We start from the raw sequence: 12,496 nt of genomic DNA, 5'->3' as shown, positions 1-12,496 counted from the left end.
CAGCCGGCACCACCGCAGCACCCCGGTCTACCATGCGGCGCGTGTGGGCCGAGCAGACATCCTCCAGGAGCTGATCAGGTGAGAGCTCGGGTGCAGGCTGGAGGTGGTCGTGGTGGGCAAATGAGTGGTTTTGCCTCCCTCTCTTCTTCCCTTGGGATCTTTTCCCCTGTGGCGCTCAGAGCATGCATGCCCAGTGCCTGCACAGGCCTGGTGAAGCTGGCCAAGAGATGGACAGGAGAAAAGGTGGAGAGGGCACCCCAAAGGGACATCCTTGTACTTCCCATTGTTTGGCACTGGAAACAGGTCTGTGCCCCGCTGTGTGACTCCCGCGCCTGTTCTCCTAACACCAAGGCCAAGAAAGAGATCTCCACTTCTGAGCCCTCCATCCGTTATTCAAATCAGAACCAAGTCTTACAAATTATCTTCTTCCCCACTGCCATCTTGAATGTCAGCTCCATGACCCTGGCGGAATTTGAGAGTGAGGTCGATCCCCCAGTGAACCAAAAATTGTTTGGAAACACGTCTCTCCTGTGCTTACCTTTGCTGCTCTGACAGTTTTCTGCGCTTGGGAGGAGAAATGCTTGTTGCTGACACTGGCTGTTCTTGTCTGCCTGCTGTTTGCCTGTGATGAGGACACCTTCCATGGCATCCGATTCAGTGTCCCTTTACGAGACACCTGATGCACAGCTCCATCGAGAGGTGTCATTTCTGGGCCATCACTGTGAGGTGATGAACAGTAACCTTAGCTGGGTAGTGGTCACTGGTGACCTCCTGCCCCTCAGGAAACTTCCTTTGCAGCACCAGCAGTGAGCGGGCTCAAGGTCTAGCAGTAGGCTCTGTGAACTTGAGTTCCTTCCTCTTTGGCATGCTGTGATACTTCCTTTCTTCTAAATTGGAAGCTTTTTGTTTAATGCTGGACAACTATATGGGCCATTCTTGCCAAATATTAAGGGCTTATAAGGGAAAAATACAAGTTGTAGAAAGAAATAGTAAAAAAGAAGAAAGTATATTTGGGTTCACACAGAAACATACTCCAAGGAATCCCTTCAAAGACTGCAAATGCTAGAAAATAACAATCAAAAGGATGCTGGACAACTATATGGGCCATTCTTGCCAAATATTAAGGGCTTATAAGGGAAAAATACAAGTTGTAGAAAGAAATAGTAAAAAAGAAGAAAGTATATTTGGGTTCACACAGAAACATACTCCAAGGAATCCCTTCAAATGCTAGAAAATAACAACCAAAAGGATTTGAAGAGCAAAATTTCAAAATACTTGGGGATTTTCTCCTTTCCCTTTTGCTTGTGGGGAAGTTCTCATATGAGTGCAGCTTCAAGGAAGCTGGCAAATAGAAAGAAGGGGAGATGGTCCTCCCTCCTTGTTCCTTTTCTCAGGAAGCTGCGAGAAGGATGTCCCCATCGCCGCATGCTCATTGGTACAGGGTTCAGCTCACATGCTACGTTCCGGAGAACCTCCTCTGATAAATCCACTAAGGCACCGTGAAATATCACAAGTGGTATTTCAGCAGCACATGGAGAGCTGATGCATTGATTTATGTGTCTACTCTTTGGGATACCTTGCCAGCAATATTAAAAGCGAGATTTTGGAAAACTTTCAGGATTAAAAATTAACTGGAGTTTGTCCAATATCTTTTTATTAGACAATGTCTCTCCCAAGGCTGCTAAGCTAATACCAAATTGTCAGATTGCCCAAAATTTCAAATATCTTGGAGTACAGATTTCACAGATCACTTCAGAGTTGCTTGCTTTAAAATGCAGTCTTACGTTACAAAGCTCACTCAGAGATTTAAAAAATGTTGATCTAAAGGATTTGGCAGGGGAAATGCAATGAGGAGGACACTTGAGAGAGCCTCAGTGTCCTGAAGAGAAAGCCCAACCCAGTTAGGCTTGCTGCAGGTGTCTAAACATCACCCGGTTAATTTTTATATTTATTTATTTTTAATCATATAGTAGCACAGTCAGGATTCCTGAACACTCTTGCAGTCGCTGAGCCAGCCAACAAAGCAATAGGTGAAATTGTATCCCTTAACAGTAAATACACACATAGCTATAGAATAGTGATCCATTTTATAGACAGCTGATGGAAATATTTATGCTTATATTGCCAGGGTATAGATTACTTTCCTCACAGCTTGTGATGTGATCGTGCTGCGATGGGATTGGACTGTTGCGTTATACTTGAGTGTGTAACTGAGGGCTAACCCGGTATATTAAGGTTGATTCTTTTGCCATGCTAAGATGGTGAAAAAGAGATCTGCCGAATCACCCCAATGCCTCAGGTGCATGCCTAACTGTGCTAAAAGTAGAATTTTGGGATTTTGTTTTAAATTGGGAGTTTCCGCCAAGAGTTTTGATGGAAATAATGGCAAAAAAAAGGACTGTAATGAAGGAATACTGGCTGTCTGGTCAGAACCGTGGCCATAGGAGACAGTGGCCCTACGATACTATCCAAATGCTTGAAAAATTCTGATTTTAAGAGGTCGTATCTGATTGCCTGTGGAGAAGAGACACCTTTTCTGATTTAGCCCTTTGCGCTCCAAGATAGGTGATGTGATGCAGATTCAGCAAAGTGCTGCACAAGTCCCCAAAAGATGGGAATGTCCCCTCAGTGTGCAGTGTTCCCTGGGCAAGCTGCCTGCCCTGGGAAGTAACACTTGGTCCCATAGCTCGGGTGAGGACCAGCTCCGTGTTGTTACTGCCTGGCTCCATCCTTTTCCTGTTTTTTCTTCCACTTTGCCGGTCTCCTGAGATATCAGCCAGGATGTTCAGGCTTGGGAGATCTTGGGTGTTGGGGTAAAAATACACCGTGTGCCGTTTGCAACTCTTAGACAAGTTTCCTTGGTCCCTTGTTCTGTGTGTGCTTAATTTAAATGACACTATTCCCATCCTCAGAATTGAAGCATTTGGTTAAATATTTTCTGGATAGGGACCCGCCCCTACTGGGTTCAGTGAGAACTGCTTGCCTTGAGTCAGGATTTGTCCCCAGCTGGTTTTCTTATTTGTTTTATTAGCTGCAGGAAGGAATATAATTCTATCTAGGAAGATAAAAAAATTTAGTTCTCTGAATGCTCAGTTTTCAGTTTTGGGAGGGGCACTGGCAGTAGAAGGAACCTTTTACTCTTCCGTGGGGAGAAGGGACAGGGCTTTGCTTGATCTGCAGTGCTGCAATTAAAACCAGCTACTCCTTGGGGCATTTCACTGTCTTCCTCCTTCTTCCCATCCAAGCTGCATCTGAAGTAGATGGAGTTGGTGTCCTCACTGCTTGGGTGGTACCCAGCCTTGGGGAAATAAATGCTTGTTTCTGCCATCTCTTCTTTCTGCAGCAGTGCAATTTTTTTAATTTCATGCTTTTCTAGGGCCTTTTTCTCCTGTTTTGCCTCATTTGTCATGTCTTACAAAAAAAAAAAAAATTAAAAGAATCAAAGCCATTAAGTCCTATTTTCTGCTTGTTCACAGCTTAGTGCCATCTCTACTTACCGAAAAGAATTATACTGTAGGCACTGCTTCTGTTTCATGATGATGCTAATGTCCCTCGAGCAGGGTTTTAACCTGCTTGCGTGCCCTTTCTGTGCCACAGCAAGCCTCTGCTCTGGCTGCAGGGCTTAGCGAGCGGTTGGGATGCCGTGGCACCAACATTCAAGGTATGGGGTAGGGTAAGGCAGGAGCCAGTTGTGAAAGGCTTGAGAGGTTTACTGCTGCAGCTTGGGAGGTCTCCCCTTCAGCACCTGGAGTGCTGGCCCGTGAGCTGTAATCTCTCATGTGGTACTACCTGATGTAGTATGTAACGTGTGGGTAGAGCTGTGCAGGGTAGTTGGGGAGGGTGGAAGTTCTGATGCACTTATTTTGTGTTTTTCCAGCTTCCTGCATGCTCGGAGTTGGCAGGTACATCCCTTCAGCTGAGCTGAATACTAGGGAAGAGGCCTCTTTTTGACTCCTTGGTGGCATTTCTGATAAGATTTCAACCACGTCAGCTCCTTCAGGAGCAGGATTTTGTCATATGTGTTTCACAATGAGCGAAGATTCCTGTTTCCATTTCCCTGTTGCTTGTGACAGTCAGATCGATTGCCTGTATTGCTTCTTGGCCTGTTTTATCCTGAGTCATTTGGAAACATCGCCACTCCCCAGCCGGCTCATTAGCATCCAGCATTACATGGTGCTGGCTTAGGGCTGAGCCGTCCCTTGTGCCAAGGCAGTAGTTGGCACATCCTTCCGGAGGGCAAGGAAAGATGTTCCTCAGCTGCTCCTCCTTTCTCTGAAGCCCAAGCTGTCACGGGCAGAGAAACAACTTTGCTTCTTGAGGATCAGACCATGGTGGATATGGCATCCCCACTCAGAAGCCCTGCCAGGCCCATCTGAGAGTAGGTGGGAGTGGTTCTTGGGAGGTGGGCCCCAGAGGTGCCAAAGACAGGCAGGTTGCTCACCCCCCCCAGGTGTCCTTCAGCCTCATCCCCTGCCGTTTTGTCACCCTGGGCTGTGAGAATGGTGCTGTTGCCCTTGTTTGCAAACCTCTGCTCTTCTCTCTCCTCCACCTAGGTACGGCGCAGACGTGGACGTGAATCATCACCTCCCTTCCCGGGCCCCCAGCCTCTCCTTGCGGCCCCTCACCACCCTGGTGGTCTGCCCCTTGTACATCAGCGCTGCCTACCACAACCTCCAGTGCTTCCGGCTGCTCCTCCAAGCTGGAGCCAACCCGGATTTTAACTGCTGTGGGCCCATCAACATCCAAGGCTTCTCTCGGGGCTCCCCTGTGTGCGTGATGGACGCTGTCTTGCGGCACGGCTGCGAAGCGGCGTTTGTCCACCTCTTGATTGACTTTGGAGCCAATCTGAACCTGGTCAAAGTGGAGGCCTTGGGTGTTGAATCCACGGGAAGAGTCAAAGTCAACCCTGAAGCTCTGCAGGTGTTCAAAGAAGCAAGGGGTAAGTGGCTTTGACTCACTGACTTACTAGGTTTTATCTAGCTCTGGATTCAGAAGGAATGTTTGGAGAGTTTATTTGGTCCTATTGGACCTGGGTCTTGGATCTGCAGACCACAGGTGGGTTACAGCATAGCCAGGGAGATGCAGTTCTCTGAAGCCTTCCCCTTGCTGCTCTTGAGTGATCCTGTGTTCTGCAGGGGAGCCAAGAGAAGGACCCAAAAGGTAGTTATATCTGGACAGGCTATGTGTTAAGTCACAAATGGTAGTAGCAAGGGACAGGAGAGAGCTCAGGTGGTGGTGGAAAGAGGTGGGGAAAAGCTGGCTTTTTTGAATTTAATATCCTCTGAGAAGCAAATGAGTTATGAAAGAAGTAAACCAGAGGTTCAGACCTGAATATGCCTAAATTTACCTGCTATTTCTTTCTTTTTATAACAAAAGCAACGTCAATGCAGTGTGCACCCTTGTTCCAACAAGGGCAGCACCTCATAAAATCCACCAGGCTCAGCTGGTGAAGGCCAGGGCTTTGCACCAAAGTCAGAAGCGAGGTTTCCCTCTCAAACTCCAGAGAAATTTGAAGGGAATTCAGGATGTGGGATACAACCCCCAGCCCCGACCCTGAAGTTATTCAGCTTTGCACATGCTTGTTTTTTAAACCTGCCTGGACTTTTGCTGAGAAGAGGCACACATAAGCTGGAACAGGTGGTTTCCATTAAGCCTGGGTTTAGGAGGCAAATGGGACTCCTCAGGTAGAGCATGGAGGATAACGCAGTGGTGCCTTGGAGGCCAAGTTCCTGAATCAACATGGACACCACTATCCTCTTGTCCCAGTGCTGAAAGAGCTCTCCATGAACTCAGAAGAAGCCTTCTTGTTGGGAGAAGTTGGGATGAGGCCTGAGCTGGCCATCAATGCTATCATTTCCCAGGGTATGTTTTAAAGTAAAAATAAAGTCCACATAATTTTAAAACTATCCAAATAGTCTAAGCCCTCCCTGGTGTGGATTTGGCAGTGATCTCTTGAACCCTCTCATGCGAGGACTGACTCCATGGTCACGACTCCATGCAGTCTCCAGCTTGCCCTTCCAAACTGCCCGTGTGGCAGCTGTTGTTGCTCCAAGTCTTTGGCCAAAAGGTTTGGTCTCCTCACAGGGAGGATTTCTGCACGCTCAGCTCTCCTGTGCTGCCTTCGTGTTGCTGTGTGGGATGTGGCCTCAGCGTTTGGAAGGGGTAAATGGCTCCTCAGCTGTCAGCCAGAGCTCAGCACAATTTACACACTGTTATCCCTCTCTTTTCCTCTCTCTGTCCCTCAATAGTTTTTCTCTGCTTTCCTCCTTGCAGGCCGCACCCGGAGCCTCTTGTCTCTCTGCCGCATAGCTGTACGAAGAATACTTGGCAAATCTCGTCTGGATCTGATCCATATCCTTCCAATCCCAGATCCCATTAAACAATTTTTACTTCATGAACACAGTTAAAGGGCAACTGGCTGCTTTCTGGGACAGTTTGACTTGGTAAATGAGTGCGCTGATTAAGCCAGGTGCCAATCCTAACCCTTGTCCCACAGTGAAATAACTGTCTTGCTCATGGAGTGCACATAATTCCCTGCCCCTGTGATCTCACCTCCAAATTTAGGGTGCAGTGATTTTGTGTGTATATTCTTAAGCTACCAGATATCTAACTAGTGATCTCTTGTTTGCAACTGGTTGGGTGATGAGGCCGATAAGCGTGTGTGGCTGTTACAAGAGCAAATACAATATATCCTATACCTGTTAGCATATGTCTGTTTGTCATGACTCTACCTCTGTTATTGATCTGTGTTATAAACACACACCTTGGGTCTCAACAGTAACTTCTGTGTGGAGAAGTGTCTGTATTTAAGCCTTTCCTCTTCCCATAGTGTACGAGGGAGTCTCTCCCTGCCTTGGGAAGGGGTTTACAACAGCGCTGTTCTTGTTCTGCCATCAGTACCTGGCCTTTCTCCTCTGTATGAAATTTGTGATTGCTGCTATAGAAGTGGGTATATTTTCTTCGGTTCTCTTTTGGTGTGAAATGCATCGTGTTTCTTGTCCAGCACTGTGCATTACTTGGAAAATTGTTTCTGTGTCTTTACATGTTGTAAGGTAGCTGCTGACTTGGCTTTCTTCACGTAGAGGCCCTGTCACACAGGTGGGAGAGTAGCAGAATATGCGATCCTGTCCTGTCTTGAGTCATTCCTACAGAGCACCAGATCTGCTGTGGCAGCTTGGCTCTCCCTCCGACGCCATAGTGGACGAGGCAGGGGCTGATGGGTCCTCCTCCTGACTGCCTAGGTCCACATCAAGTCTTGTGACCACTGCCATAGCACGAATGAAAAAACTCAGAGAAGAGGAAAAGGAAATTTCACCTCTGGAAACCGATAGCCACGCAGCCTGTTGTGGGGATGTCGTCTCTGTGGTTCAGTCGCTGCTACAGTGATGGTGGGACAAGGACTGTGATACTCAGATGAAGCCAGCACATGAACCTGGCGGGTTTCTAGGATGCATTTTGAAAAAGCAGTGGCTAAATTAATCTTCTCTTTGCTGTCAAATGGGTTTGAATATTTGAGGATGACCAGGAGCAGCAGTGGAGGGGTTGCTAAATTAAACTGTTGTGTAGCTGTGCTGGGTGGTAATTGATGCAATGCCTGTGAGTATATCTGTGTGATTATGAAGAGAAAGATGACAAAATGGTCCCTAGACTGCCAGCATGCAATATTGCAGTCATTATGGTGGTGTTGAAAGCGCAGTGAAGTAGCTGACAATGCACAGCACTTAGGAGTTCCTCTCTGCCTTTTATTCTGTATCCCATGGTGGCAGTATGACCAGAGAAGACAGAATCACACAGAAGACTCCCAGATCCACTTAATGGGTTTTCTTGTTTGCACACTGCTTCTACTAGCCTTGTGGAAAAGGGAGAAGAAGGAGAGTTGGAGAGTTAGGAGGTGCTTCCAAACCCAGCAGCCTGGGCTGCTTTGATTTCCAGTGCCTCTGCATTGCTGTGTACCTTCATGTCACAGGCTCACAGGAGAGTGTCATTCTGCAGCGAGTCCACAGCCTTTCATTGGGATCTCAGGGTCAGCCAGCTCCTTAAAGGTAGTGACATAGTCATTGTATAGGAAACACTGTCAAAACAGCAGGTTTAGAAGGACAGAGATGATGGTCCGTCAGGATCTTGGGTAAAAACTCAGGTGATAATTGGTACTTGCTTTTATTTTACTGACTGAAGTTCTTTCTAGTCCTTGTGTTATAAGTTGATTTTTTTTGAACAGTTTTTCTTTGCTAGATGTTCTTTCTGTGCTCATGCAGTTGGCATGGGTATTTTTCCAGCTGTGATCCTAAAAATGTTGGGGATTTATTTATTGTATGGTACTAGTGCCTAGGGATCTGTTGTTGAGAGCTCAGTTAAGCGTGGGGTGGCAAGGACGGTAGGAGAGCTTCTCCTGGGAATGGGATTTACCTCTGGTTGCTCTTCTTGACCCTGTTGCTGCAGAAACAGGGAAGTGAGGTTTTTTTAAGCTACTTTGTGTTTTAGTTTCAACAGCCTTTGGCCAACAGCCCTGGTTATCCTACCTCTACAGGAGCAGATCCTCAAGGCTGCCCCGTGAACTTGCTCCAGAGGTCTGGACACGTTACAAAATGTTCTTTTCTTCTTTTTTTTTTTTTTTCCCCCGGAGGCTTAAATGAATGCAAAATCATAGTTTCTGGTCCTCCCGGTGTGGGATGTGTGTAGGGTGGAGTTTGCTGAGCAACGATGGTCTTTATTGCATGTTTCATTATCTGCAGAAGAACATGCACCTTTCCAAGATGCTCCCAGAGAAGGAGGAAGGGCAGGAAAAACACAGTCCCTGATTGTTTCCTTTTATTTCAGTTCCACAGCCAGGCCTGGAAGGTGCAGCTGGCCCCTTCCATTGCCCTACTCACTGATTTTAGGATAAGGTGGCAAAATGTACACTGCTGAGAACAGTCTGAAGGGTGGTGGTTACACTGGTGGTTACCAGTGTGCAGATAGCAAAGCAAAGGATCTTCTCAAAACCCTCATCAGGTGAGATACAATGGCAAGGATAGACAGCTGTAGGCATGTTTTCAAGGTGGGAAGGCAGCAGGCTTTGCACTGTTTCCTTTCCAGGCTTGCAGATGGTTTAGGTTTTCACCATGCTGGAGGCCGAAGCAGCCCATGAGCATGTTGCCGGGGAGTTGTGTGCTTGCTTTATAGAAGTGTTAACATGCCTGAAAGATGCAAACAGGTTGTAAAGCCTCTTGTCACCTTGCTGGTGGAGCCATAATATTTTGCAGGAGCATGGGCCGAATGTGCTCTCTGACTCCAGTGTATAGAGGCAGAAAATGAGGTAGGTTGTCTTGAGAAAATGCCACGGCAACAGCTTCTTTGGGTTAGCTTTTTCCCCCTTGATTTTTACTTGTTCGTACAATTTTGCAAACTACTTATCCATTAGTGCCTTTTGGGTGAAGGTGGTAGGATGGATGTGGCTCCTCTGGGGAGAGCTGGCTCCACGGGGAATGAGCTATGGGGAAGCACTGCCGTGTGAGTGATGCAGGGTGGCCCAAAGTAGTTCTTAGAATTAAGTTAACTCAGTGCCTGATGTAACCTGAGTATATAAAGTTAAGCCTCTGCAGATGACCTGTTACATTTTTAATTGCAGATGCTTCAGCCTTTGGTGTGTTGACTGTCGTGCCCTACGGTGTGCTTATGGATAGCCAGGCAGTGGCACCTTGACCAGCCTGGCAACAGTGCTCCCTCCTGCAACCGTAACTCCCATGTGAGTGAGATTGTGAAGAGAGCCAATACCTGGCACTGATACCTTTCTTTTGCAGGTCATAGGATCATAGAATGTGTTGGGATGCAAGGGGCCTTTAGAGGTCATCTAGTCCTGCAGTGAGCAGGCACATCTTTAACTAGATCAGGTTGCTTAGATCCCCATCAAGCCTGACCTGGAATATCTCCAGGAATGGGACCCACTGTTAAGCTCAAGCTGTAGGTGGAAACTTTGGCCTCTGTGTGTGTAGTTAGTTCTTTTCACTTCAAGCCTGAAGGACTACATGAGTCTTTAGATCCAACAGCTGTGGAGTCCAAAGGATTCCCCTGACTTTGGATATCTCCAGCCCCTTATCCAGAGGTCAAAGGATGGTTCTTCCAACCCAGTATCAAACAGGCTTGAGATTTATCAATTACTTGGACATGTGCAGAATCAAAGCTTTGAAGTGCAGGAGGTGTTATAGCCGGACTGCCATCCAACTCCCACCTTAACTGGGGGACCGTGCCTCCTGCACAGATCTCAGTGTTAAACTTGGATGGTCTTTTGGCTTGAGGGCCTGAAGTGAGTCCAACTCAGGGGGACAGCTCACATAATATTAAGCTGTAAGTGCAGCGATCACTGTTAGAGTAAGTCCCTGAGGACGTTGGTTGCTCAGGCTACATAAACCCAGCTATGCCTAAGTGAAGTGGTTTAACACACGGTTATAGAAGATTGGAAATTTTTGTTGTAGAGAGATAATAATGAATCTCAAGATAGCTTTGTGATATTCATAGACCTTGGTGTCCTGTCCTGTAGGGCCAAAAGCTATATTCTCTGGCTGTCCCTGTCCTTTTAGTCCCAAGAAACAACAGTCTTCCAATATGAAATCTGTGTAGTATGTGTAGATTCTGTATCTTCATGCTATATGAACAGCATTTATTTTTGCCTTAACTCGGGCTTCACCACTTCCTCTTATGTAGCAAAGCATTCTCTTTGGTAAAGGTATTCTTTTCCACATTGTTCATGGGACGCACTCGGATAACACGAGTAACAAATGAGTATCGTGAACTCATGGGTGGGAAATTAAACATTTCTGCGGTGTGCATCCCCTGTGTTGAAGAATTCCTATTGTGCATAATACATAAAGTGTGCTTTGTGTGGCCTTGCTATAAGCTTGGGTGGGATGGGATAACAAAATTTGGAAAATGGTTAAAGAACCAAAACAGATCTGGAATAAGCAAAGCAGATCCAAAGCAGTCTTTTTCATGTGGGCTTTCTTTTTTGTCCTTGTTGCTCTGGAGGATTTCCAGAGCATGAAATGCTGGTAGCTGGTACCCAAATATAATTTCCTGCCCTTTGGGAATTTTGCAAAAGGCAGAGCGTTTGGTGTTTTTGTTTTGCTTTGGTTTGGTTTTTTTTTGTTTGGTTGTTTTTTGTTTGGTTTTGGGGTTTTGTTTTTGGTTTTTTCCCATCCCCAAAGGCAAGTAAAGCACTTCTTACACCAAAAGTGGCCTTTGAGGTGCAGCACCTTTTTAGCCTTTCCTATTCCAGTGAAGAAGGCAGCATAAGAACCTGCCTGGGACAGAATAGAGGTGACAGACACCCACTTTAGCAGTCAGCGGTCTTTTGGTTTTGCCCAGGGTAAAATGATTGTGCACAGCAGCAAGGTTCCCTTTGAGAGCAGGTCGGAGGCACGTGTGTTGGGCTTGGATCCATGTGTAGCTGAATAAAGATATTCCAGTGCAAAAAGCACCAGCTGTCTGCCTAATTATTTGCTTCACCGTGAGGAGGAGGAGTTACAGCTCTGCGAAGCAAAGAGCGGGGACTGGATTTGCAGAAGCCTGAATCCTGCTGGCCTCGGAGGCTGTGGCTGACTCCTCTGCGTGTTTTGCTTCCACTGGAGGGGGCCGGAGAACCGTGCTGCCTGCGAGGGGACAGGGACTGGGCGGTGGTTTATTGCCACCTCCTGCCTGGCCACCCCTGGCCAATTTTCAGGATGGAGCGTGGCAGAGAAATCGAAACGTAAGCCATCGTGAATGTGCAGAGGAGCCCCCCTCTCTGCAGCCTTCCCTCGCTCCCAAATCCTCTTTCACGAGCTCATGTGTTCTTTCCTCGGGGTGCGATGGTGGCTTGTGAGGTGGCTGCTGTCACCAAGTGCTGCTCAGAGCAGCTCAAAGCTCTTGGGTTTCCACCTGGCCCTTCAAAACAGGCTGAAGAAGATTCGTTATGCCTCTAATTTCTGCTCCTTCTTTCTTTGCCGTTCTGGAAATGCAAGTCCTTGGTTTGTCTTGGCATGAAAGTATGTGAAGTTGGTGTCATTTCTCAAAATATTTTGATTCTTACAACTTTTCTCTGGCATTTTCATTCTTAAGCTGCAAGGATTTCTGATAGTTACTCTCTTCTTCCTAGGGGTTAGCAGATGTGCAGGCTTCCGTCTGTAACACGTGAACAATTTGTGTTCTTTAACTCAGATGATAGAAAGAGCATTTTGAGTACTTGAGGATTTAGTTCTTGTGGCTATCTCCAGTCAAAGGTACAATCCCCTTTTTTAGGATTCCTGCTATTTTTTTCTCAGGAGGTGTTTGCCTGAGCTGGTGCTAGCATTTCCTCTAAAGGCAAAAAGAGACTTTCTTCTAAATTGGAAGAAAGCAATCAAATAGTTTGGAAATTATAGTGATTTAAAAAAAACCCCAACAAACAAAAACCCCCTCTAATTTGAAATTCTGACATCTCCCTACTCCTCTAGCTCGGAAGTGGCTCCCTCCTGCTTCCCAGTGTATCTCCCCCCAAGCTTGT

General features: G+C 46.7%; 1 protein-coding gene across 1 annotated transcript in view; it reads left to right on the top strand.

Annotated features, from left to right (window-relative positions):
• ASB1 (ankyrin repeat and SOCS box containing 1) overlaps positions 1 to 6,407 on the top strand; it is a gene marked incomplete at its 5' end in the record, with an annotated part of 8,694 nt that extends 2,287 nt beyond the window's left edge. Inside the window, 3 exon segments of the mRNA XM_009865437.1 lie at positions 1 to 78; positions 4,554 to 4,939; positions 6,274 to 6,407. The exon segment at positions 1 to 78 is cut by the window's left edge and continues 249 nt beyond it. Coding sequence (XP_009863739.1) covers positions 1 to 78; positions 4,554 to 4,939; positions 6,274 to 6,407 — 598 coding nt within the window.
• Between the last annotated feature and the right edge of the window lie 6,089 nt (positions 6,408 to 12,496).

Source organism: Apaloderma vittatum, unplaced genomic scaffold (assembly GCF_000703405.1).
Source record: "Apaloderma vittatum isolate BGI_N311 unplaced genomic scaffold, ASM70340v1 scaffold15082, whole genome shotgun sequence".
In the NCBI taxonomy this organism is placed as follows: domain Eukaryota; kingdom Metazoa; phylum Chordata; class Aves; order Trogoniformes; family Trogonidae; genus Apaloderma; species Apaloderma vittatum.
Note: the sequence above shows the minus strand (reverse complement) of the source record. Positions and strands in the feature narration are given on the sequence as shown.